This window comes from Myxine glutinosa, chromosome 4, assembly GCF_964187855.1.
Source record: "Myxine glutinosa chromosome 4, kmMyxGlut1.1, whole genome shotgun sequence".
NCBI lineage: Eukaryota > Metazoa > Chordata > Myxini > Myxiniformes > Myxinidae > Myxine > Myxine glutinosa.
This window is the reverse complement of record NC_136264.1, coordinates 203893281-203918448: the sequence shown is the minus strand read 5'-3', so window position 1 is coordinate 203918448 and position 25168 is coordinate 203893281. Positions and strand designations below refer to the sequence as shown.

The following is a 25168-nucleotide window of genomic DNA, read 5'->3' as shown; positions in this document are numbered from 1 at the left end:
CTCTACTGTTGTGCTTGTGTGCTTCCCTCTCTGTTGTGTTGTGCTTCTCTCTTTCCCCTCTGTTGTGCTTCTCTCCCCATATTGTCTCCCACTCCCCATATTATATGTTTTATGTGTCCGTTTATGTTTTTTGTGTTTAATGTGCTCATGTGTATTCAATGTGATAGCTCTTACATGAGCCTCGGTCTTGTATACCAAAAAAAAAAGGCATGATTAAAGAAACGTGCATTAGAAGTTTTTCAGCACGGCCCAGACTTATTTTAATGCTTATTCTTACAGGAGACAAACTTTCCAAGCAACAACTGCAGAACTCCACCATCATCAAGAAACTCCGCGCGAAAGAAAAGGAGCACGAAGCGCTGCAGACCAAGCAAAGCAAGCGAGTTGCCTCGGTGGAAGAAAAGCTCCTCGATTTCCAGCAGGCTAGTGTTCCACAGACCGGTTAATTCCATTTGGTAAAACGTTCCGGCGAGTTTCCTGATGTGTATCCATCGTGCTGAAGAGTTCCTTGTTCATAATCCTAGCCGAGGTAGTTTTATCGGGAGGTGAATAAAATTTTAATTGACTGTTGCATCTCTGTCCAGCTCAAGTGTTTTTCCATTGAGCACGTGGCTTGTTTACCTTATTCACCTCAGTAGTGTAATAATGTTGCTTCTGGGACACCTCCGTTTAACATGGGAAATCCCTATCTAATGTCATTTACCCCCTTGTCTTTTTCAAAAATCATAAACACCTCTATTTCTCCCACCCTCATCTTTATGAACCTTTTGTCTGTAGTACCTATCCTTAATGTTGTTCATTAGACCACTCAAACACTACAAATATTTGTTTTCTCTTATAGACCTATCATCCTTCTTCTACATATCATCTGGCAGATTAATCTTTGACCCACTCAAACATTGACCCATTCACTTCCATATTAATTCTTTCCCTCCCTCATTGCCCCTAAAGACCTCTATTTCTCTCACCCTGTTCTTTACGAACCTTCTAACCTTTTGACATGTTATCCTTATTCATTAGACCACTTAAACACCTGTGATCCTTCTGACCTCATGGACCTTTTAACCTTTTACTCTTAATATCATCTGGTGAATATAACCCACTCAAACAACGACCCTACAAATATTTGTTTATGCGTGGGAAATAATTTAATTCTCCTACAACTCTCTTCACCATCTAATATATTAACAAAAAATATGTTTGAGTTTGGTTCTTTATTAAGATATTTTAACTGAGCTAAGATAAAATGGTAAACCTCCCTCAATGTTCTTGTTTGAGCGCCTCCAGTGCCACATACCATTTTTTGGTAAGCTCCGCCCACTTTTTGGCAAACCACGCCCATTTTTTACTAAGCCCCGCCCACTTTTGTTAAGCCACGCCCACTTTTTACTAAGCCCCGCCCACTTTGCTAAGCTCCTCCCACTTTTGCTAAGTCCCACCCACTTTATAAACTCTTCAGCATTGTATCATTTCCAGGTAATACATTACATCATTTTCAGGGAATTTCCATCACATCATTTCCAGTTAAGCCACGCCCAGGGAATTTCCACAGGAAGACACACCCAGTCCTTATAAAAGGCACCGACCACACAGGCTTTTTCAAACACGCTTTCTGCTTCACTTGAGAATGGACTACTATGCCGAAATGGAATGGGATAACTTTGCTATTCCATGGAGTCCTACTACCTGTGTAGAACTCAACCTTCAGATTGATGAACTGGACTCGAACCTCTTATCAATGGAGGTAAGTTTGTTTATTTATTTATTTATTTATTTAATTTTTTTTTTTTTTTTTTTTTTTTTTTTTTTAAGATGAGACTCGTGTAAGAGTTAACAAAGTTTATTTTAATATTCATAGAGCTTGATTTATACAAATAAAAAATATTGTATTAAATTAATACATTGTTATTTTCTTTCACAGGAAATTGTATCTGAGATACGAAATGAAAATTCTGCTTTTAACACAACTTGGGATGAAGTTATTTTTTTGTTTGAAGACATTTTGAACAACCAAGACCCCCAGAACGAGTTCTACCTTGATGACCCAGCCAAAGAGTTATACCTTGGAGATCCACAAAATCCTGAAAAAGAGTTTTACCATGATGATACTTGTTGTGAGTTATCAAAACAAAACCCACTGAACAAGTTCTACCTTGATGAGCCAGAATACAAGTCATACATTGGAGACCCACAAATTTCTGAAAATTGGGAAAGGAGAGTTCTCCCTGATGGTCCGCAGTTATACTATGTGAGACACATCATAGAAACCCTAAAAAATTGGGCAAGGAGAGTTCTCCCTGATGGTCCGCAGTTATACTATGTGAGACACATCATAGAAACCCTAAAAAATTGGGCAAGGAGAGTTCTCCCTGATGGTCCGCAGTTATACTATGTGAGACACATCATAGAAACCCTAAAAAATTGGGCAAGGAGAGTTCTCCCTGATGGTCCGCAGTTATACTATGTGAGACACATCATAGAAACCCTAAAAAATTGTGAAATGGGAATTCTCCCTGATGGTCCGCAGTTATACTATGTGAGACACATCATAGAAACCCTAAAAAATTGGGAAAGGGAAGTTTTCCCTGATGGTCCGCAGTTATACTATGTGAGACTTATCACGGAAACCCCCAATATTTCTGAAAATTGTGGTTTTACCTTGGGGACTTGGAAAGATGGTTATATTTTTGGAGACTCGGAATGGGGGTTTTGTTTTGATGACTCGGAATGTGATACCTATCTTGGAGGCTCAACAGGAATGTGGTTATACCTTGGGAACTTGGAAAGTTGGTTTTATTTTGGAGACTCTACCTGTGGGGTTCCTCTTGGAGACTCTTTGGATTCTAAAGCAATGAACAATGTTCTTTATTTAATGACGCTTGATTTAAGCAATATCAAGAAAGTTCGAGGAAGAAAATGCTGGAAAATTCTTTCTTCCCATTTCTACTTCTTCAAACTTAAAAGCCTTGAAAGACAGAATTGGAGGAAGAGGAAAAAAAAAAAAGAAATACGTATTTAAAAAAGAAGAAAAGAAAGATTATGTTAGGGTTTGGGTGGGATTTTGAATGTGAGGGTTAGGGATGGGGTTGGGTTAGGGTTGGGATTTTGAATGTGAGGGTTAGGGTTGGGGTTGGGTTAGGGATGGGGTTGGGTTAGGGATGGGGTTGGGTTAGGGATGGGTTGGGTTAGGGTTGGGATTTTGAATGTGAGGGTTAGGGTTGGGGTTGGGTTAGGGATGGGATTGGGTTAGGGTTGGGATTTTGAATGTGAGGGTTAGGGATGGGTTGGGTTAGGGATGGGGTTGGGTTAGGGATGGGGTTGGGTTAGGGTTGGGGTTGGGTTAGGGATGGGGTTGGGTTAGGGATGGGGTTGGGTTAGGGATGGGGTTGGGTTAGGGATGGGGTTGGGTTAGGGATGGGGTTGGGTTAGGGATGGGTTGGGTTAGGGATGGGTTTGGGTTAGGGATGGGGTTGGGTTAGGGATGGGGTTGGGTTAGGGCTTGGGTTGGGTTAGGGTTTGTATATTATTATGACTCACTCGCACATACACACACACACAAAAGTTAAGCCCCAACTAAAAAGTTGTGGGATTCTGTGTTTGGGGTTCACAGATTTAAAAACGTATCCCCATTATACACACACAAAAGTTAAGCCCCAACTAAAAAGTTGTGGGATTCTGTGTTTGGGGTTCACAGATTTAAAAACGTATCCCCATTATACACACACAAAAGTTAAGCCCCAACTAAAAAGTTGTGGGATTCTGTGTTTGGGGTTCACAGATTTAAAAACGTATCCCCATTATACACACACAAAAGTTAAGCCCCAACTAAAAAGTTGTGGGATTCTGTGTTTGGGGTTCACAGATTTAAAAACGTATCCCCATTATACACACACAAAAGTTAAGCCCCAACTAAAAAGTTGTGGGATTCTGTGTTTGGGGTTCACAGATTTAAAAACGTATCCCCATTATACACACACAAAAGTTAAGCCCCAACTAAAAAGTTGTGGGATTCTGTGTTTGGGGTTCACAGATTTAAAAACGTATCCCCATTACATTTTATTTATTTATTTATTATTTTCAAGGGTATTATCTGCTTACTTGTGTTTTTTGTAATTCTTGTGAGTAAAATGAACCCAAGATTTCTTCTCCATTTAAATCATATAATTTGTAGGTCCAAGGGACTGTATCCATTACATCAATGATTTTAAATAATTCACGAGTCCATTTTTGTGTATAACCTTTCTCAAAATGACTTTTCCATTTGTATATTCTTACAATATCACCAACTTTAAACTTGGGCTTTCTCAAATTAATCTCCTTTTCATATTCTAATTTTGTAAATGTTTCTGATGGTTTTGATTGTGTTGATGAATGAACTGTATTATTGTAATTATCTACAATATCCTGAATTAAATACACCCATTTTTGAGAACCGAGTTGTGTGAATTTTTTATATAATTTCTCTTTTAAAGTACGATTAAAACGCTCAATAACAACTGCCTTTCCTTCATTAAAGGTGCTGTATAATTTAATACCCTTCCCCTTAAGAAATTTCATGAATATTTTGTTATAGAACTCTGTTCCCTCATCAGTCCATAACTTCTTTGGTTTCCTTTTATCCCGATCAAATATTAGCTTAAAGGCTAACATTAAAGTATCACCCCTTTTATTTTTTAAAGGGACAACCCAGGCAAATCTACTCCTCAAATCAATAACGGTTAAAGCATACCTGTATCCCCTGTCATTATTCAATTCAATTAAATCAGCGGACCATATGTGGTCAGTGTATTTAGAATAAACCTTCCTTCTTTTAAACTTTGTGATTATAGGTTTGTGTAATTCTTCAGCCAAAAGCTCCTCAGTCTTGATGGCATCATTAGAGCCTAATAGTTTTTTGAGGAATAACCAAGACCAAGTTTCAATTTAGCATTTATCAAATTTCTCACAATAAACCTATCAACTTTCTCTCTCAACGTTGGATTTTGTATCAAAGACAAATTATACAACATTTCGCTGTCGGCTTTATGTTTTTCAGTCAACGTAGTGGTTTTCCCATAAGCAATATCATGCTTCATACACACTTCGTCAACCCTATTTGTAGGTTTAGACCAAGGTTTAGGATTGTCAGCCTCATCTAATCTTTTATCCAAGTTTGTTCCTGGACCACAGAAAGAATACCCTGGAAGGTGTAATTCCCCTGGAATTCCAGTTGTTGTAAATTTACTTCCTGACAGAAACTTTTGTATGTCTCCTCCTCTTTTAGGAGAGATGAATTGGCACTTTTTAGAGCCACATACTTGACATATTCCTTTTTGATAAACTCTATTATTTTTAGCTTTAACATAAGAGATATTTTTAGATTTAGTTTTCTTTTTACATTTGAGACAATAACTCATATTTATTTATCAGAAAAATTCCGACAGAGTATCAAAACCTTTTTGGTTTTCAACATATACATTTCAATCTTTATTTTTAAAACATAAAGAATCCTAAGGAATGCCTTCACTCTCTCCTCCATTTATTTACAAATAAAAACTAACTAAAGTCAATGACACCAACATCATCAATCACATAATCTTTTCCTTCTTCTTCTTCTTCTTCTTCACCACTTTCTCGTTTAAATCTCCTCCCTGAAATTGAAGACATTGACGTTCTTATTTTTGAAACCATTATCTTCATAAGAGTTGTTAATTCTTTAATTTCCTCTTCGGTGCGTTGAGATTGATTTATTTGCTTTAATACACTCAATCTTTTATGAATCTCAGTGATTTCCATCTTTTTATATTTTTCCTCCCTCTCTCTTTGCTCCCTCTCCTCCTCCTCCATTTTCTCCCTCTCCTCCTTCTCCTTTTTCTCCCTTTTCTCCCTTTCCTCCTTCTCCCTTTTCTCCCTTTCCTCCTTCTCCTTTTTCTCCCTCTCCTCCTTCTCCTTTTTCTCTCTTTCCTCCTTCTCTTCTTCAACTCCTTCCTCATCCCTTGCTACCCTTGAGTTTGAACCCCAAAGAATATTATACATATACTCATCTGGATTTTGAGATATTCTTGTATCTATAATTATTTTTCTCATAATAGGATACCAATAAGATTTGTTGACGATTTCTAAAAGAGTTTTATATTTCATAACTTTGAGAAGTTCATTTTTATTTAATATTTTAAACAAGTCTCTATTTGTGGGTTTAACAATATCAGTATAAGGCCAGTTTTTTATGACAAAATTCCCATGTATATGCTCCAAATCATAAGGTATGTAATACCGAGCACCCTTTTCTTGTAGGTATCCTTGAATACAAAAATTATAATTCTCTTGTAGTCTTCTTCCTGCCATTTATGTATCAGAAATATATGTGAGATTAATATTATGACAGGTAATACCACCCCATCTTCCCACTACCAAATCGGTTTGTATTCCTCGGCTTTCTATCCTTATCTCATTACCTTCCTTCTTTGTCATGCGAACCATCGCTATACTATCATATATTTTTATTTTCTTAAAATCACGTATTTGTTGTTTACTAATTGTACTTCCACATAAATCCTTATCTTCACCAAGTGGATAATATTCTTCTTTACGAGACTGATTTAAATCATGTAGGTCTTCTATGTTTATTGAAAAAGACCAATTATACCCTAAATCAGGCATATCATACCCCCATTTATTAATTCGCATATTAACTAAATGTCCTTCTTTATAAAATTCAATTGTAAGCAGGTAGTTAAATTCAATGAGGAAAGGTGTATGGTCAGTATAACCAGGTGTTGTGGTTGTAAATTTTACTTCTTTCACAAAACGTGCTGTTTTCTTTAAAAATATATATTGTGATAAATCACTTAATCTAATTAAGTCATTCGCATCTGTAGGGTTTGGATAATTGATTAATTTATAAGTATTCTTCATATTAATATTTTTACTTACACTATATTTTTGTCGTTCAGCCTGTGCCTTTGTATAATAATTTGATAAATCAATATCCTGAGAGGATTTTCCAAAGATAGAACCATCTTTTCCAACATAAGTCATTTATATTAGATTAAAAATGATATCATAAAAATTTTCATTATTGTTGAGTTGAAATAATACATATAAACATAATTGACCACAACATTTAGAATTAATTTCTTGAACTTGAAATGTTTGATAAACACCATTCTGTAAGAATTGTATTACTTCAACAGGTGGTGGCATACCATAACTATCAAAATAATATTTATCCTGACTATTATGAATACAAACCCAATGAGAACCATTCTGTGTGTCTAAATTCATAATAATATTCTTTGTATTCTTATTTATATGTATTAATTCATCTCTCATACAGATTACCACATTATCAATTTTTAGTGTTTTACAATACTTGGCTAGTTCTATATTTGACGTTGTATTCTTTCCAAATTGTTTAAACCATTTATCCATTTATTTATGAGAAAGATACAATCCATTACCCCGTTTAGTTAGTTTAACACCCGCTTGAGCGATAGAGGAAAGCATATCACCAACCAACAATCTAGCTTTATCAGGTAGACTTTCAAGTTTTTGAGCAAAATCTACAATTACACCACTTCCACTAATTTGTTTCTCCAACTCCTTGTTATGTCTTTCCAATTCTTTTTGAGCTTTTAGTTGTGCCTTCCTTTCGTTAGCAGTTTTTACCGCTGCTGAAATACCACCAGTCAATGCTCCCGCCGCACTTAAACCAGCAAATAAAGGAATTAGAAACGGGAGAAATCCTCCTCTTGACTCGTCTATTGAATATTTCTTTAACATAGGTTTCGTCATTTTAATTTTAAGTGATCCAACATCATTTAGTGTTTTTACTTGTGTGTGTGTGAGTAAAACATCAATTCTTACAGCTCCTTTTCTTTGAATTGTATTAACATTAATAATACAAGGCTTTTGATTTTGAATACAAGATGTTAATTTATTAAGATTGATTTGATTAACATATACCCCTACCATTTATTTATGAGAAAAAACCTATGTGATATTAATCATAACACCATTATCTGTATTAATCTGTAATTCTGTTTCCTCCAAAAGCAAACAATAAGCATCAACTTCTTCATTCTCCCCTCTTTCAATGTATAGAGAAGTATCCACTCGATTAGACTTTATAGTTTCCTTTTGAGAACTCAGGTCAATTGCGTAGATTGTATATAAACCTTTAAATGCAACCATATCCAAAATAGGATCATTATTACCATTACTTTCACACACTTTTTGGTAGGACTTGTAGGCTTCCGCATAATCATTTTTTTCCCAATCAATTTCCAATCTATCTCGCGGATAAAATGTGCCATCAAGAGAAACCCGAAGTTGTTTCACCTTAGCATTATCACTCAGCGCATTATTCTTATTAGTACCCTCCTCTCCATCTGGTTTTTTAAAAATGAGCCATAGGTATCGTGGCTTTCCTTCAAGAACACCCAAATTCCAAGTGTAGGTAGTGTGTTCCAGTTTAACGTGTTGACATCTTCTTTTAAGGTATGATACATTTAGCGGTTTCTTTGAGTTAAGTCTTCTATTTAACATCTCCTCCGTTTTAAGATTAGGAGTATATTCATTGATATACCAACACAAATCATTAATAACAAATTTATTATTGTCGCCAAAAGCATTTTCAGCCCCAAAAAGCAATCTATTTACATTATCATTCCTTTGTAGTTGAAATCTAATTTTAAGACCATACAAAACTTTATCATAATCACAAAATCCAAATATACCTTTAAGAGGTACTGCTACGGTAAAACTATTCTCAGCTTTTGCGTCATCATTATACATTGACTTCCTTTGACTATAACCAGGGTCTGTGTTTGTTCCCGTTGACATATCAGGAATAAAGCCTTCAACAGCTCCCTTACCCATTCTATCACCAAACGAATATAGTGTAAATTTCATCATTTCAGATGTAGCAGAGACATAATCAACCGCTTCAACCTCTTGTGTTCCAATATACAGGCGAACACTGTCAAACATTTTCCAGAAGAAATCATTTACGAGTGTAGCATTAGTATTATTCGCAGCCTTAGTGAATTTAAATTTACACAGCAAGAAACTATCAGCTATATTCAAGTAAGTTTGTTGATTATTTATTTCAAAACTTTTTGTTCCGTTTGAATTCCAGTCGGTTCCTGTAATAGCATTTACCTTAAAATAGTCTTCCTTTTTAGTAGAGTTTGAAATGATAATCGTATCATCCAAATCATAGATACTATCAATCGCTTCCATACTTGTATTTATATAGTATTAAAATTGTTGAAACCCTGACCCAAGTATTTTAATGATTTTTTGTCGTTCTTGTGAAGATAGTTGAGTTTTACCTTTTTTAATTTCTTTGATTGCTTGTAATTTATGGGACTCCTTTTGAGCATCTTTTATACTCTTTACAACACCTGCTACATTTCCCATGAGAGAAGCAGTTGAACCAATTAGGTCTTTATGTTTAAGAATGGTTGAACCAATACCCATTAGAGTATCAATTATCCCATCTCCTTTATTTCGAAATTGATGACCCACACCCCGTTGTCTCTTAGGTTTATAGTATCCTTTACCCACATACCTTGTATAGTCTGGTGAAAGGAACATGCCCTCCCCTGTAATTATTTTATATTTCCCCAACTCGTGTTTTCTTACAATAACCATTATTTATTTATTGAAAAACTTCACGTAGGTGAATTCTGATGGATATAATTTCATCATTAAAGGATATCATACGATTATCTTGGTCGGTTATCCTAAAATTTACTCTGTATATGGTTTTTCCTGACACAGGTAAATAGACAAGATTTTTTGGTTCCATATTAAATTTATAACCAATCGGGGTTGAGTATGCACTGAATGAAAATATTGTATTTGTTCTTATTCCATCGTTATAAGCACCATCAATCAAATCACAATGAATTAATACTGAATTTATACCGGAGGATATTTGGATAACATTATCACTGTAAAACGTCCCGTTATTTTCAATCTTTTTTGAAGAGAAACCCAATAGCTCTCTGAACGAATTTTCAATCGTGAAATCAACTTTATAATTATTTTTCAGTTTAATAGTTGATTTTGAAGTGTGTGTTTGAATATCTATTACAATATTTTTTGGTTCATCACCTTTTTCTTTCATAAGGCGAGAGACTTCTGAAGATATTTGAGAAATCTCGTAAGCTCCAGGTGAAACAGTTATAGTTTTGTAGGCAGTGCCTGGATTATAACTAAACTTGTTGTTTTTCTCTGTGATATTAAAAAGGGTATTGTAAGTTTCCATTGACAACAAAGATGCCTCATATGAGGTAAGGGGGTCAAGTTGTAGTGGGTAAGGGAATGAAGCTGTGTAATCGCTCGTTGTGAAATTAAAACTAAGAATTGTGCTTCTCATCTTATTTAATATCTAATAAAATATCTTTGTATTGACATTTATTAATTATTTTCATGTTCATCAACTGATCTAAAATGGCTGAGGATTCATTAAAACAATTGTTGTTTCCAGCCTTCTTACTACCTAATAACAATAATAGCCTATTAACTAATTGTGATGGGTCATTTGGAAGAAAACTAACACCCGAACCAAGCTTACTTAAAGCATCAATAATATGTTTCTCCTTCTCATTCTTCTTACTTTTACCAGCAACAGAAACTCCATAATCAAGTGTATTTAACAACTCAATATATACCCTATCTTCCTCTCTTTCCATATCAAGTGGTTCCTCAAAATATTTTGAACCGCTGAATCCGGGGTTTGTTAGAAGAAACATTAATCTTGGAGTTAATTTAACATTTGGTTGAGTAGAACTCAAGAACATCAATTCATCATTAAATATCAATACCTTTTCTTCCACAAGATGAAACACTGCTGGTTCTTCTGTTGGAATGAGACCTGCTCTGGTTTTTGAACCCGCAGAATATTCATTGTTTTGAAGAGCTTCCACAACATAATTAGGGGGTTGATTTACCTGCTCAAGTTTCCGAAATAATCCCTCGTCATCATATTCTAATTCACCAAGTTCTTGTTTTGTTATCTGACTAAAATCTTTGAGCATTTGAAGTTTTTTCGGAGTAAATTCTACCGTGGGAACTGTAGGGTGTTGAGTTTTCAAAAGTGGTTTAAAGAATTTCTCTTGTTTTCTTTCAAAGGCTTCTTCACCAGTTAGTTTCTGTCTCCGTTTCTTCTTTATCTCTTCCTATTGTTTAACAACTTTTGAAACTAATTGTTGATGTTCCTTAAACTTTCTTTCTCTTTCTTCAGTATTCATTTTCTGTATTTATTTATTGAAAAATATCATTTAGTATCTCATCTTGTTTCACAACAATATATTTATATTTTCCAATCGTGTGTTTCATATAATTTTCAAATTCTTTTTTACTACATAACGTAGAGCAATTATCTCTCCAAAAATTATTTACATCTATTGAATTTAACTTAAATAAAATAAAAGTATTGGCATTGTTTCTTATTGAGCGTCGAGGGAGTTGAAAATATGATTGACTAAGATATATACAATTACAAGAAGAATGTCTCCCTCTTGTATAGTAGCTATCCATTACTGTTTGGTTTCTCTCATTAACACAATCATCAAAGATGACAAGGTTCTTTTTTGATTTATCTAAATCTTGAGGTGAAGGTATATCATCCGTATTATCACTGAGAATACAAGTTATGGGTTTCGATTTTGATTTCTGTGTATCACAAAATAATTGTATTATATCATCAATATTATAATCATTTAGTTTGTTTTGAAGTTTAAATAAACCGATAATGTCTTCCTTTTTAAGACCCGCATTAAAACCCTGTGAGAGTAGTTGATACTCGGGTTGAAAACTTGACTTTGTAAAAATTATTAAATTATCATAATCTAAAAAATTAGAACCAAGGAGCATCTTTAAAAGTAAACAGGTTTTTCCACATCCGCTTGAACCAACTATTAGACATCTCAATGAATTTGGAATGTTTTTATGGTTATTAAATTTTATCTTATTTTCCCAAACGGGTAAAAAATCATTCATTTATATATTTGGAAAACAAGTTATCCAACTTTTTTTGAGCTATTTGAGAAACTCTATATTTTATCCTGAGTTCGGGTTTAATTTCAAAATAATCCATTATTTTATTTATATAGTATCTTGTATTAACATTTCCATTAAAATTATTTTGAATAATAAATATCATTAAACCCTTATACATTTCCTCAATACAATTAGTCTCTTCCCTTGAAAGAAATGGTGTATTATCATCACAATACTTAACATTCATCTCTCTTATTAATCTTGTAAAGTAATTCATTTTTGGTTCTAATTTAAAAGAGTTATATATTTTTTTATATTTCTTATTATCATTAATTAAAATTAAATCACAGAAAATACATTGTTTATATGAATCCTCATCATTAAGCCCCACTCTATCACAAGCCGGACAATTCTCTAATTTATCATATGGAGAGTCTGGAAATTCTAAATATCCTTCAGAACTTATCATATTTATGTGGTAAATTTTTACTTAAACTAAACGCAAGTTTATTCATTAATAAATACAATGTTTCAAAGCACAAAAGACAAATTTCAATCAATCTCTACTTCGGTGGAAGATATAGAAAAATATGTCAAAGATGTTAAATTGAACAAAGATAAATATGGAAATTTTTGGGTAAAACCAGTTATGGAAAATAACATGAGCCCCTCTATTTCATTTAAAGGAAGAGCTCTAACTATACCTGGAAAGACATCCATTAAAGTAAATCTAACAAAAGTTTCTCCTCTACTCCTGGCAATTTATTCAAAGCTTGAAAAAGTGATTGACCACGATACTTTGAAAAAGAATGATAAGACCATTAATAATTCTAGAGGAGACATTTGTATTTTCTTTAATAATCCAAAGGGTGTAGATCTAAGTAAAATGAATGATGTTAATATTTCTGGTGAAATGTCATTTCGTTCTATGATAGTTAGAGATTATTTAAAGATAACTTTTGATATAAAAATTGTAGAGATTGAATCTGTTAATGAAAGAAAGTATATAGATATTGATGGGAATATTTTTCTTGCTAATTAAATATGAGTCAATACAGCAGTGAAGATTTTACTATTTCATTGAACTCAGACGATAGTGATGATAGTATTTCATTGAACTTGGACGATGGTGATGATAGTATTTCATTGAACACAGATGATAGTTATGATACTAATAGTTTGTGCTCAAATGATAGTTATGAGAGTAGCTTTATTGATGACTCTGAGTATGATTCTGAGTATTCATGTGATAGTTATGACTTAGATGATTCTGAGTGAAAAAGTGTTTTAGTTTAAGCACAGCGATATATATAAAACGGAGCTGTAAAGCTCAAAAGTGTTTTATTTTAAGCACAGTGATATATATAAAACACCACGTTTTCTCACGCTATAAATATGGTTTATTGTGATACTTGCGAGAAGGAAGTAAAATATTATAAACAACATATTCTCACCGCAAAACATACATACAACATTTTAAACAAACTTTCCCCTCTTCCACCTGAAACAAAACACTGTTCTACATGTAATAAAAATATCCTCAAGAAAGGCTTCAAAATACATCTTAAAACAAATCTACATTTATCAAATTTTATCACAACTAAAAACTCTGATGGAGCATTCAAAGGACATATTAAAATAAGAGTCTTTAACTTCAAACCTCCTGAACCAGAGTCTATAGTTGATGCTGTAGAAATAGTTAAACCTGCTGTTCAAACGTTGATTGAAAAAACACTAAAGGAAATGAAACCACTTAAATTTTATATGGGAGTAAAATTAGAAATGACAAAGGATGAAGGAGTTATAGATGCACCATACATGAGAACTGAGCCACACTTTATATCTTCATATCAAGATTTTAAAACATCAGGAGTCTATGATGAACTTATTAAACAAGAGCAAGATGTGGATAATTCAATCGTAGGAAGTGGATTCAATATAGGAAAAATTATTTACATAGACATTCATATTCTTAAATCAGATCCTCTAAAAGCTTCTTCTTACATTGATTTACCCAGTGTTATCAAAAATAGAAAAGCAGTTATCAATATCAAAAATAAAGACAATAAATGTTTTCTCTGGTCTATTTTAGCACACTTACATCCTCCACATTTTCATGATGAAAGAGTATCTCATTATAAAAAATATGAGAATACATTAAATACGAAAGATCTAAAGTTTCCGATGACTTTAAATGATATTCCTAAATTTGAAAAGATGAATAATTTATCAGTTAATGTTTATGGTCTAACAGAAACAAACAACATTCAGGTTTTAAAGCTTTCTGACAATTGTAAACAAACTCATATTAATCTTCTATATTTTAATTCAGACGAAAATTCACATTATACATACATCAAAGATATTGCTAAATTAATAAAACCACAAGTCTGTAAGAGAACAAATAAAATATATATTTGTTTGCGTTGTCTTAACTTCTTCAATTCACAAGAAAGATTAGATAAACATTCAAATTATTGTGGCGAACATAAATCAACGGTAATCAATATGCCTAAAGAAGGCTCAAAGATCACATTCAAAGATGAAAATAAAAAGATCAAACATCCATTTGTTATATATGCTGATTTTGAAAGTATTTTAGAAAAAATTGATACTGCTTCTCAAGATCCAAAAGAATCATACACAAATAAATATCAAAAACATACTCCTTGTGGTTTTTGTTATTATATCAAATCATCCGTTGGTGATAAATATAACAAGTTAGAGATGTATAGAGGCTCAAATACCCCAGAGGAGTTTGTGAAACGACTAGAAAAAGACTGTGTTCGATTAACCAAGATAATGAGAGAAACCAATAAACCAATGTCCTTAACAAGTAAAGAAAAAAGGGAATTTATAAAAAACAATGTCTGTCATATTTGTGAGGAGAAAATTGGTAAAGGTCTAAAGGTTAGAGACCATTGTCATCTCACTGGTAAATATAGAGGTCCGGCTCATCAAAGTTGTAATATTAATTATCAACTCCCCTCTTTCATTCCTGTCTTTCTTCATAACAACGCTCATTATGATACACATCTATTTATCAAGGAACTCTCAAAGACTTCTGGAAGTATCTCAGCAATTCCAAACACGGATCAGAAATACATTTCATTCACAAAAACAATTCACACATCTCCTATTACTCATATCAGATTTCTTGATACATTTAAATTCATGGCAAGTCCATTGGTTAACTTGGTTCAAAATCTAAAAGAGTTTCCATGTCTTTCAGAGTATTTTTTAGATAAAGATTTTCTAACACAAAAGGGAATTTACCCCTATGACTATATGGACTCATTTGAGAGATTCAATGAAACACAACTTCCTTCAAAAGAAAATTTCTATAACAAATTAAATAATAGTCATATATCTGATAAAGATTATGTACACGCACAAAATGTTTGGGAAAAATATAACATCAAGAATCTTGGCGAGTATCACGATTTGTATCTCAAAACTGATGTGCTTTTATTGGCCGATGTATTTGAAGCCTTTAGATCTGTTTGTCGCACTGGATATGGATTGGATCCTGCTCACTACTACACAGCACCTGGATTGGCCTGGAGTGCGATGTTGAAAATGACAAAACAAGATTTGGATTTGATAACCGATGTTGATATGCTTTTGATGATTGAAAAGGCAAAAAGAGGTGGAATTTCACAAGTCTGCTCGAGTAGATACGCAAAAGCAAATAACAAATATCTTCCAAATTATGATCCAACGAAAGAGAGTTCTTACTTGATGTACTATGACGCGAACAACCTGTATGGCTGGGCAATGTCTCAGGCTCTTCCTTATGGAAAACTTAGATGGGTAAAGGAAAAAGACTACAAAAACGTTTTACAAGATGTATGTATCTCTACACAAAAAGAATTGGATGAAGAAAAAGTTGGTTATTATTTTGAAATTGATTCAAAATATCCAGAGGAACTCCATAACCTACACAAAGATCTCCCATTTGCTTGTGAGAAAGCAAGTCCAAAGAAAGAATGGTTGAGTGATTATCAACGATCGTTTGATATAGGTGAATCAACAGAAAAATTACTTACTACATTATATAACAAGAAAAATTATGTTCTACACCAAAGAAATTTGCGACAATATTTATCAAAAGGTCTAAGAGTAGAGAAGATCCATAGGGTTCTAAAGTTCAATCAAAGTCATTGGTTAAAGGGGTACATTGATTTTAATACACAAAGAAGAACAGAGTCAAAAACAGATTTTGAGAAAGACTTTTATAAATTGATGAATAATGCGGTCTTTGGTAAGACTATGGAGAATGTGAGGAAAAGACAAAATATCAGACTATCAACATCTTGGGAACAAGCATCAAAATTAATTAATAGACCGAGTTTTACTCGAGCTGAGGTCTTTACTGAGAACTTTTGTGCGATCCATTTGATTAAAGAGAGTATTGAAATGAACAAACCTATTTATATTGGAACAACAATTCTTGATTTATCAAAGTCATTAATGTATGATTACTTTTATAATAACTTGAGGAAGAAATATCAAAATGATGTTAATCTACTTTATATGGATACAGATAGTTTTATTTTGAAAATTAATACCAACGATGTTTATTCAGACATGAAAAGAGACATTAATATCTATGACACGAGTAATTACAGTCCAGAGAGTGAGTTGTTCTCTTCTAAAAATAAAAAGGTGATTGGAAAGTTCAAGGATGAATTAGGAGGAAATGTTATGAGTGAATTTGTGGGATTGAGGTCAAAGGCTTATGCTTATAAATACATTGTGAATAACGTTGAAAAGACTGATAAGAAGTTAAAAGGTGTAAAGAAAAATGTTATTAAAGAAACAATAAACTTTAAGGATTATTATAACTGTTTAACAACAAAGAAAGAAGAGTTTAGAAAGATTAATGGAATAAGAAGTTATAAACATCAATTATATTCAGAAGAGATAAATAAGAAAGCATTGGGGGCTTTTGATGATAAGAGGTTTATTTTAGAAAATGGAATTGATAGTCTCCCTTATGGTTATATAAGTATATAAGTGATAAGATATATATATAAGTGATAAGATATATATATAAGTGATAAGATATACATAAGTGATAAGATATATATAAGTGATAAGATATATATAAGTGATAAGTTAAAAAGGGGGGGGGGGGTTGGGGATTTTAACGGGCTACCGCCGCCTTTTTTACTATTATATAAATGATAGAACCAAGTATCAACCAGACTAAAGAGTGGAGGTGTAATCAACCTTGGTATATAAATGGAAAACATAATGAATGTGAAAAATATCAAATAGGTATAATTGAAAAGGCAACTGGTAAAAAAGTTCACAAAACAAATAAGAGAATTAATTTAAATACCGGTGAATTGGGTAAAAAAGATGGAAATATTTTTGAGTGGACGGAAAACTTTGATGGTTGTCAGGAAAATATATACTTTAATTTAAAAATGGTATGTGGCACTGGAGGCGCTCAAGCAAGAACATTGAGGGAGGTTTACCATTTTATCTTAGCTCAGTTAAAATATCTTAATAAAGAACCAAACTCAAACATATTTTTTGTTAATATATTAGATGGTGAAGAGAGTTGTAGGAGAATTAAATTATTTCCCACGCATAAACAAATATTTGTAGGGTCGTTGTTTGAGTGGGTTATATTCACCAGATGATATTAAGAGTAAAAGGTTAAAAGGTCCATGAGGTCAGAAGGATCACAGGTGTTTAAGTGGTCTAATGAATAAGGATAACATGTCAAAAGGTTAGAAGGTTCGTAAAGAACAGGGTGAGAGAAATAGAGGTCTTTAGGGGCAATGAGGGAGGGAAAGAATTAATATGGAAGTGAATGGGTCAATGTTTGAGTGGGTCAAAGATTAATCTGCCAGATGATATGTAGAAGAAGGATGATAGGTCTATAAGAGAAAACAAATATTTGTAGTGTTTGAGTGGTCTAATGAACAACATTAAGGATAGGTACTACAGACAAAAGGTTCATAAAGATGAGGGTGGGAGAAATAGAGGTGTTTATGATTTTTGAAAAAGACAAGGGGGTAAATGACATTAGATAGGGATTTCCCATGTTAAACGGAGGTGTCCCAGAAGCAACATTATTACACTACTCACCTCCGCCACCGAAGATGGACAGAGGTTATGCTTTTACCCCTGTTGTTCTGTCTCTGTCTGTGAGCAGGATATCTCAAAAAGTTATGGACGAATTCGGACGAAACTTGGTGTACTTGTTGAGCTTGTTGGGTTTGTGACAAGGGCAAATCGATTAGATTTTGGTGAAGATACGGATCCACAACCGGCCTATCAATGGGATACAAAACACACCATCAGCCTGGTGGAGGCATGCGCTCTATCGAGTGCCGTTCTCATTTGAACATGCATTAATTGAAGGCTCATCGCGGAACCTAGTCATCAATCGCATGAGGACATATCGAGTACTTTTCGATGAATTGAGCTAACTTCAGTAAATAATGAACAATCACATGGGGTATCTTGGATTTGAACCTGGGTCCCCCTCAGCATGAGACAGAGGTTCGGATCAGGATGCTAACTGGCTTGTTTTTCACGTGCATTTTTTTTTTCCGTAAACATTAGTCATCTCAGATTTTATTGAATGCAGTTATTCAATGCCGCCTCAATATGTATTTTCACTTGATTTAGACGAAGGCCGAAAAGAGGGTAAAAAGACTGTACTGATAGTAGGGCCACAATTGGACATAACAGGCAGGGGAATGAACAAAGAGGAAAAGTAGAAAGATAAGGAGGGATCAAGAGAGATCGATAACACAGTAACCTGGAAGTAAGAGGATTGGGTTAGGTATGTAGGGCCAATGAGTGCAGAAAATATCGTGCATCGCGATAGAGGGAAAGGGGTAGGGGACACCACTAGCTGAAGCTGTAGACGACAGTGTGATTGCACAGCTTTGGGAAGGCAGTTTCAGGAGCGAGAGAACAGAGTGGAGGTGTGAGGAGAGCTTGGCTTTTGGGAGTTTAACCAGGATGGTGAGGGAGGGTTACTGGAAGAACGGGTGCATCCTGGAGGAGCTGAGGAGGGTCAGAGAGTTGAGAGAACAGAAGCAGCTAAACTGGAGAGGAAGTGGTAAAAAGCAGGCAGGTCACTGACCTGTCTGCAATGTGAGAGTAACAGGCGTTGCGCTTTGGCTTCATCATGGGAGATGCCAATAATATTGAGCTTTAGAATCCAGGAGGGAGTGCATCCAGTAGAGTAGAGCAGTACTCCATTGAGGTATGGACCAAGGCTTTGTCCGTGAGTAATTCCGATTTGTCAAGGAATATCTTGAAGCGATGGAGGACGCCCAGTCTGTAGCTGGCCTATATGGCCTGTCCAGGAGAGGTCATTGCTGAAGGTGCCGAGAAGTTCAGGAGACTGAACCTCTTCCATTGGTAGAACCATGGAAATTGATAGCTGGGTTAATGAGAGTGATGATTATGAATGAGAGCAATGTTATTGGATTTCCAGGATCGTCGGATTATGAGTTTTGATTGTGAATGAGAGTGATGTTATTGGATTTTCAGACAGGCCAGAGGCTACCAAAGGAGAAGGACAAGCTGAAGAGCACAGACAGAAGCAGAGGCAACAGAGTATGGTTTGTGAATGCGGGCACGGATTTCATAGAGGCCCGTTGATGATTCTCGGTCGAGGCTGGACACAACCTCACGGGTGAATAAGACAGTAGAGTAGACCATGGGTATAAAGGGGTAACACTAGGACTGAGTGGGATGTGTTGGAACCACGAGATTTGGAGGCAAACACCGAGTTGAGGCATCCTGCATTACCTAGAGCAGAGTCTGTGGTTATATCGTTTGAGGTGAAGTAGGTGATGAAGGTGATGGCAAACATCAGAGAGACTTGAGAAGGCACCACCATGACTTTGAGGAAGTAGACTGGTTGGAGAGTCGAGCTTGACTTTTGGGCCACGGACTCACTTTCCCAGGCAGTATGATTGTGCAAGGACCACACGTGGGTTGTGCACACACTTGGTGAAAAATGTGATCGAGGGCACACTACCAATATGCTTGGCTGTACCTCCTAAAAAGGAACACCAAATTTGGGTTGCAAGATGTACAACACAACCAATTATTGAAATGCTACAACATGGAAAAGTAGCATGTTGTGGCATTTCAATAATTGGTTGCAACAAAGCTCCATTGTGCAGATGGTCACCTTATTTTCCACATCTACCTACAGATTGCTGAGGGAACTTGCTTTCATCTGACAATATCAATTTTGAAAATTGTCTGTGGAACCGACTTCCTGTGTCTTATCTTGAACTCTTTCCTCTGTACTTCAAGAATGCTGCCTCGTGCCACGTCAGGTCTCTCCCACATCGACCCATGAGTTTTTGCATACTCATAATTAGTCTACTACCCCGGGCCCTCACAATATTCCCCCTTCTGTACTGTCTGTCGATTTACCAGACCACCATCCTTTAGTGTTTGGCTTTTCCATGAGCCTCTACCTCTGTATGTAAATTGATCATTAAAATAGTTGTGATTGTGATAGAAGGTATGAATCGGTCATGTACTTGGTTGGTTTGGTTTGCATATCATTCCATCCATGTGTGCAGATGCTGGAAGAGAAGGAAGAAGTGGATAAGCAGCAGAGGGAGAGCATCCGGAGGCTGGCGGTCACGCTCGACAAGCAGAAGGAAGATCGGGAATGGGTTCACTCGGAGCTTCAGGATTTGAAGGAGAGAAACCAATGCTTGGAGTCGACTCTGGACACCACCTTCCAGTGAGTGGCTCCGTGGGTTCACGGTGCATCAGTTTGGCTGTTAAAGAAGAGGATGATTTCATCGATTCATTCGTACAAATCTTTAACTTAATCCCTGTCTTTCCTTTCATTAATCCGATATAATATTGATTATTGTGTTGATGGTGAAGCCTGGTGTTGGCTTAGCGGTTTGGGTGCCGGCTTGGGATCCTAGGATCCTGGGTTTGAATCCCGTTCGATCGCTGAATTAGCACTAGGGGGTTGACTCAGCCCGTCATCCTTCAGAGGTCGGCAAATTGAGTACCAGTTCACCGGTAATTCCCTGTATGTCGCAAGAGGCGACCAGCAGGGTTGGCGGCAGGAAGGGCATCCTGCTATAAAACATTGCTTCAAAAAGGGGACCACGGTGCCCAAAAAAGGCCAACCCCTGTTTTGCGGGGAAAAATGGCCTCTAAAGGTGGTTCTATTGTGTTGATGATGGATCTACTTCCTTGAATGGATGATTTAGAAATCCCTCTATGAAATTCTGAGTGGGGGCAGAGAGGAACTCACAAAGTATCGATCTCACAAAGCCTCGATGAGAAATGTCCCTGATGGTGTTTCGACGCAAAGTAGTGCACGATTAGAAACCATTTGTTCCCGCAACACTCAAAACCCATCAAGGTTTAGTGCACTATAAAGGATTCGCTCCACTTCGTCTATTGACACTTTATTTGGGGATGTGAATCCTGAAATTATTCTTAAAGGTGGAGCCAAAATGGAGCAGCCGTTGAGCCCCTTCCCGTCCTCATGAATCCCTCATGCAGAGAGCTGTCAGAGTTGCGTCGAGCGAATGCAGCGAGAGACTGCGAGGCACAGGAAGAGCAGCTGAGCTGCGAGATCCAAGCCAAGGAGAGAATGCGACTCGCATTGGAGCAGCAGCAGGAGGACGCCAAGCAGCAGCAGGAAGCGCTAGTTGCGCAGGTGAACGGCCAACGAGATGGTACACACGCCCACACTGGTGAAATGCTCACTAGAACATTGACATTTTAGGTAAAGACCCCACAAATAATTTGCTCATTTCCATCCTCCCCGTGAAGGTGACTGACTTGAGGCTGGCTTTGTGCAAGGCAGAGCAGCAGCAGGCCCTTGTGGAGGAACGCTTGCGACAGGAAATTGTAGAGATGCATTCGGTGAGTGGTTTTGTAATCAAGATGTGGCTGTGAGTTGCAGTTGCATTCCTGGCCCATCCATAAGGCTTTGCTTCATCTATTAATCCTTCTGAGGGGATTGTCGGAACATCCCATCAGGGACAAACAGATCGTCCAGCCTGATGATCGATTGTTTTCTTTTCTAGAGGTTACTCAGTGTTTGCATTTCTCGATTTGTTTTACTACCACAGTAGGCCTTTTTTGTTTGCCTACGCCACCAAAGATGGACGAAGGTTATGTTTTCACTCCCATGTCTGTTTGTTTGTCTGTCTGTATGCCTGTCTGTGAGCAGGATATCTCAAAGTTATGGATGGATTCAGATGAAACTTGGTGCACAGGTTGGGTGTGTGACAAGGTCGAATTGATTCGATTTTGGTGAAGATCCAGATTCGCATTCGATTATTAGGTTTCCTCTACAATTACATTGTAGAGGAATACCTTTTGGTTTTGCGAGAGTTTTTCTTATTATTACTATTCTTCCGCCCTATTTGTCACCTCCGAAAACTAAAATTAATTTTCTCAGCAACCGTTGGTCCGATTGACAGGAATTTTTCATCAAATGATCGGCTGGGCACGTATAATTTTCTCCTGATAAACATGATGTCACAACTCCGAATTCGGCGCCATATTGGAAAACACCTTCAACTTTGCCCCTCTATATCTCCAAAATAGCTCAATGGAAAATATTGAGTCATGGCTCATTCGAAAGAACTCTTCAATGGGACCAAAAAACATATTTCGTATATTAAAAGTGCTAACGTTATGAGGTTAGAATTCGACAAATAGATCCCTTGCTCCCACGAAAATGATATTTTTTTTGCATAACCTTCGTTAAAAAAACTCAGAATGCAAAATTTTCGACGTCATACGTCACATGGTTCGACCGCCATATTGTTTCTCGTGAAAAACACAAAAAACCCTTTTTCTCCGCAACGGCTGAACAGATTGAGCCCAAACTTGGCATGCATAATCACATACCCATGACGAACAAAAAGTTCAGCGATCATGACGTCGTCACATGGTTTCGGAGTTGTGACGTTTTTAAGCATAAATTTAAAATGCTATCTCCTCCATAAGTTGTGAAGATATCGAGTGGAAACTTTACAGAAATGTTCCCCATGGGGGGGGGAGTTAAAACGTTGAGAAGTTTCAATAAGTCACATGGTTTTGCCGTAGTAAATAAATTGAAGGAAAATCATAAAAAGCTTCTGTCTCTTGAACCGCTGCATTGATAAAATTTCAATTTCAATGCAATGTAGCTCTCATCAAGTGTAATAAGTGTTTAAAATTTCAACATGATTGGTTGTATGGTCTTGAAGCTAGAAGTCGTTATTGTTGAAAGAAGAAGAAACACAACACTTTTTCTTATCAGGCCATGTGACTCATTGTGCTACTGCCATTTTTCAGAATTATTTCCTTTAAAAATAATTTCTGTGAAATAATAGGACCGATTGACAGGAAATTTTCACCATAGGTGCGCCTGGGCATGTAGAATCTTTTAAGGATAATTATGACGTCACAGGTCACGTGGTACGGCTGCCATCTTGGTAAAACCGAAAAACTTTGCATCTCTTTTTCTCAAAAAGCGCTGCGTAGAAAAGATTGACACATATCTCATTGTAAAGAACTCTCCATGGAGAATAACCCATGTGAATGACGATGACATAGGTGCCTCCATTATGACGTCATAATTTGACAAGTACAAAACTTCATCCGATCAGGATGAAATTCCTTGAGCATCATCTAGGGATAAATTGATGGAGAAAAAAAAAGTGAAAGCGGGGTTGTTATAAAGTTATAGTGTGTGTGTGTGTGTGTCGGGGGGGGGAGGGGGGATGTGTGTGTGTGTGTGTGTGTGTGTGTGTGTGTGTGTGTGTGTGTGTGGGGGGGGGGGGTGGGATGTGTGTGTGTGTGGGAGGGGGGGGGTGTGTGTGTGCTGGGGGGTGGGGTGGGATGTGTCTGTGTGTGTGTGGGGAGGGGATGTGTGTGTGGGGGGTGGGGTGGGATGTGTGTGTGGGAGGGGGGGTGGGAGGGGGGGTGTCCGTGGGGTGGGGTGGGGTGTGTGCTCGTGAGGGGTGTGTGATTGTGTGTGTGGTGGGGGGGGGGGGGGAGGAGGGTTGGATATGTGTGTTGTGTGTGTGTGGAGGGGGGAGATTGTGTGTGTGTGGGGGGGGGGGGGTATGTGTGCTTGTGTGTGTGGGGGTGGGGGGGTGCATGTGTGTGTGTGGGGGGGGGGGGTGTTCGTGTGTGTGTGTCGGGGGGTGGGATGTGTGTGTGTGGGGGGGGGGGAGGGGTGTATGTGTGTGTGCGGGGGGGGCTGTGTGTGTGGGCTGTGTGTGTATGTGGGGAGGGGGGGGATATGTGTCAGGGTTTCAGGGTTGTATCCAAGGGGGGTTGTATCAAAGCATGTCCAATGAAAGTGGGGTTGTATCCAAGTGAGGTTGTATCCAAGCGGGGTTGTATCCAAGCGGGGTTGTATCAAATGCGGGGTTGTATGAAAGTGGGAAGGCAGAGGAAACCGGTCATCACTACCAGCAGTTGTAAAGTGGCAGTTATAGTTTTTAAATTGATTCATCATTGAGATGGGGCTAAAAACGATATAGAGCACAATGTTTCAAAACGTTGTGGATGGATTCTGACAAAACGAGGTGGATGGATTCTGACGAAACGAGGTGGATGGGTTCTGACGAAACGAGGTGGATGGATTCTGACGAAACGAGGTGGATGGGTTCTGACGAAACGAGGTGGATGGGTTCTGACGAAATGAGGTGGATGGATTCTGACGAAACGAGGTGGATGGGCTCTGACGAAACGAGGTGGATGGATTCTGACGAAACGAGGTGGATGGATTCTGACGAAACGAGGTGGATGGATTCTGACGAAACGAGGTGGATGGATTCTGACGAAACGAGGTGGATGGATTCTGACGAAACGAGGTGGAAGGATTCTGACGAAACGAGGTGGATGGATTCTGACAAAACTTTGTGGATGGATTCTGACAAAACTTTGTGGATGGATTCGGACAAAACTAGGTGGATGGATTCTGACAAAACTAGGTGGATGGATTCTGACAAAACGTTGTGGATGGATTCTGACAAAACATTGTGGATGGATTCTGACAAAACGAGGTGGTTGGATTCTGGCAAAACTAGGTGGATGGATTCTGACAAAACTAGGTGGATGGATTCTGGCAAAACGAGGTGAATGGATTTTGACAAAACGTTGTGGATGGATTCTGACAAAACATTGTGGATGGATTCTG

The 25168-nt window shown here is 36.8% G+C and overlaps 1 protein-coding gene across 1 annotated transcript in view; it reads left to right on the top strand.

The window, feature by feature from the left end:
* Window positions 1-25168, top strand: part of TMF1 (TATA element modulatory factor 1) — a 103530-nt gene that overhangs the window by 54268 nt on the left and 24094 nt on the right. Inside the window, exons 6-9 of the mRNA XM_078776932.1 lie at window positions 280-422; window positions 20571-20737; window positions 21523-21679; window positions 21796-21888. Coding sequence (XP_078633058.1) covers window positions 280-422; window positions 20571-20737; window positions 21523-21679; window positions 21796-21888 — 560 coding nt within the window. The remainder of the gene's footprint in view (window positions 1-279; window positions 423-20570; window positions 20738-21522; window positions 21680-21795; window positions 21889-25168) is intronic.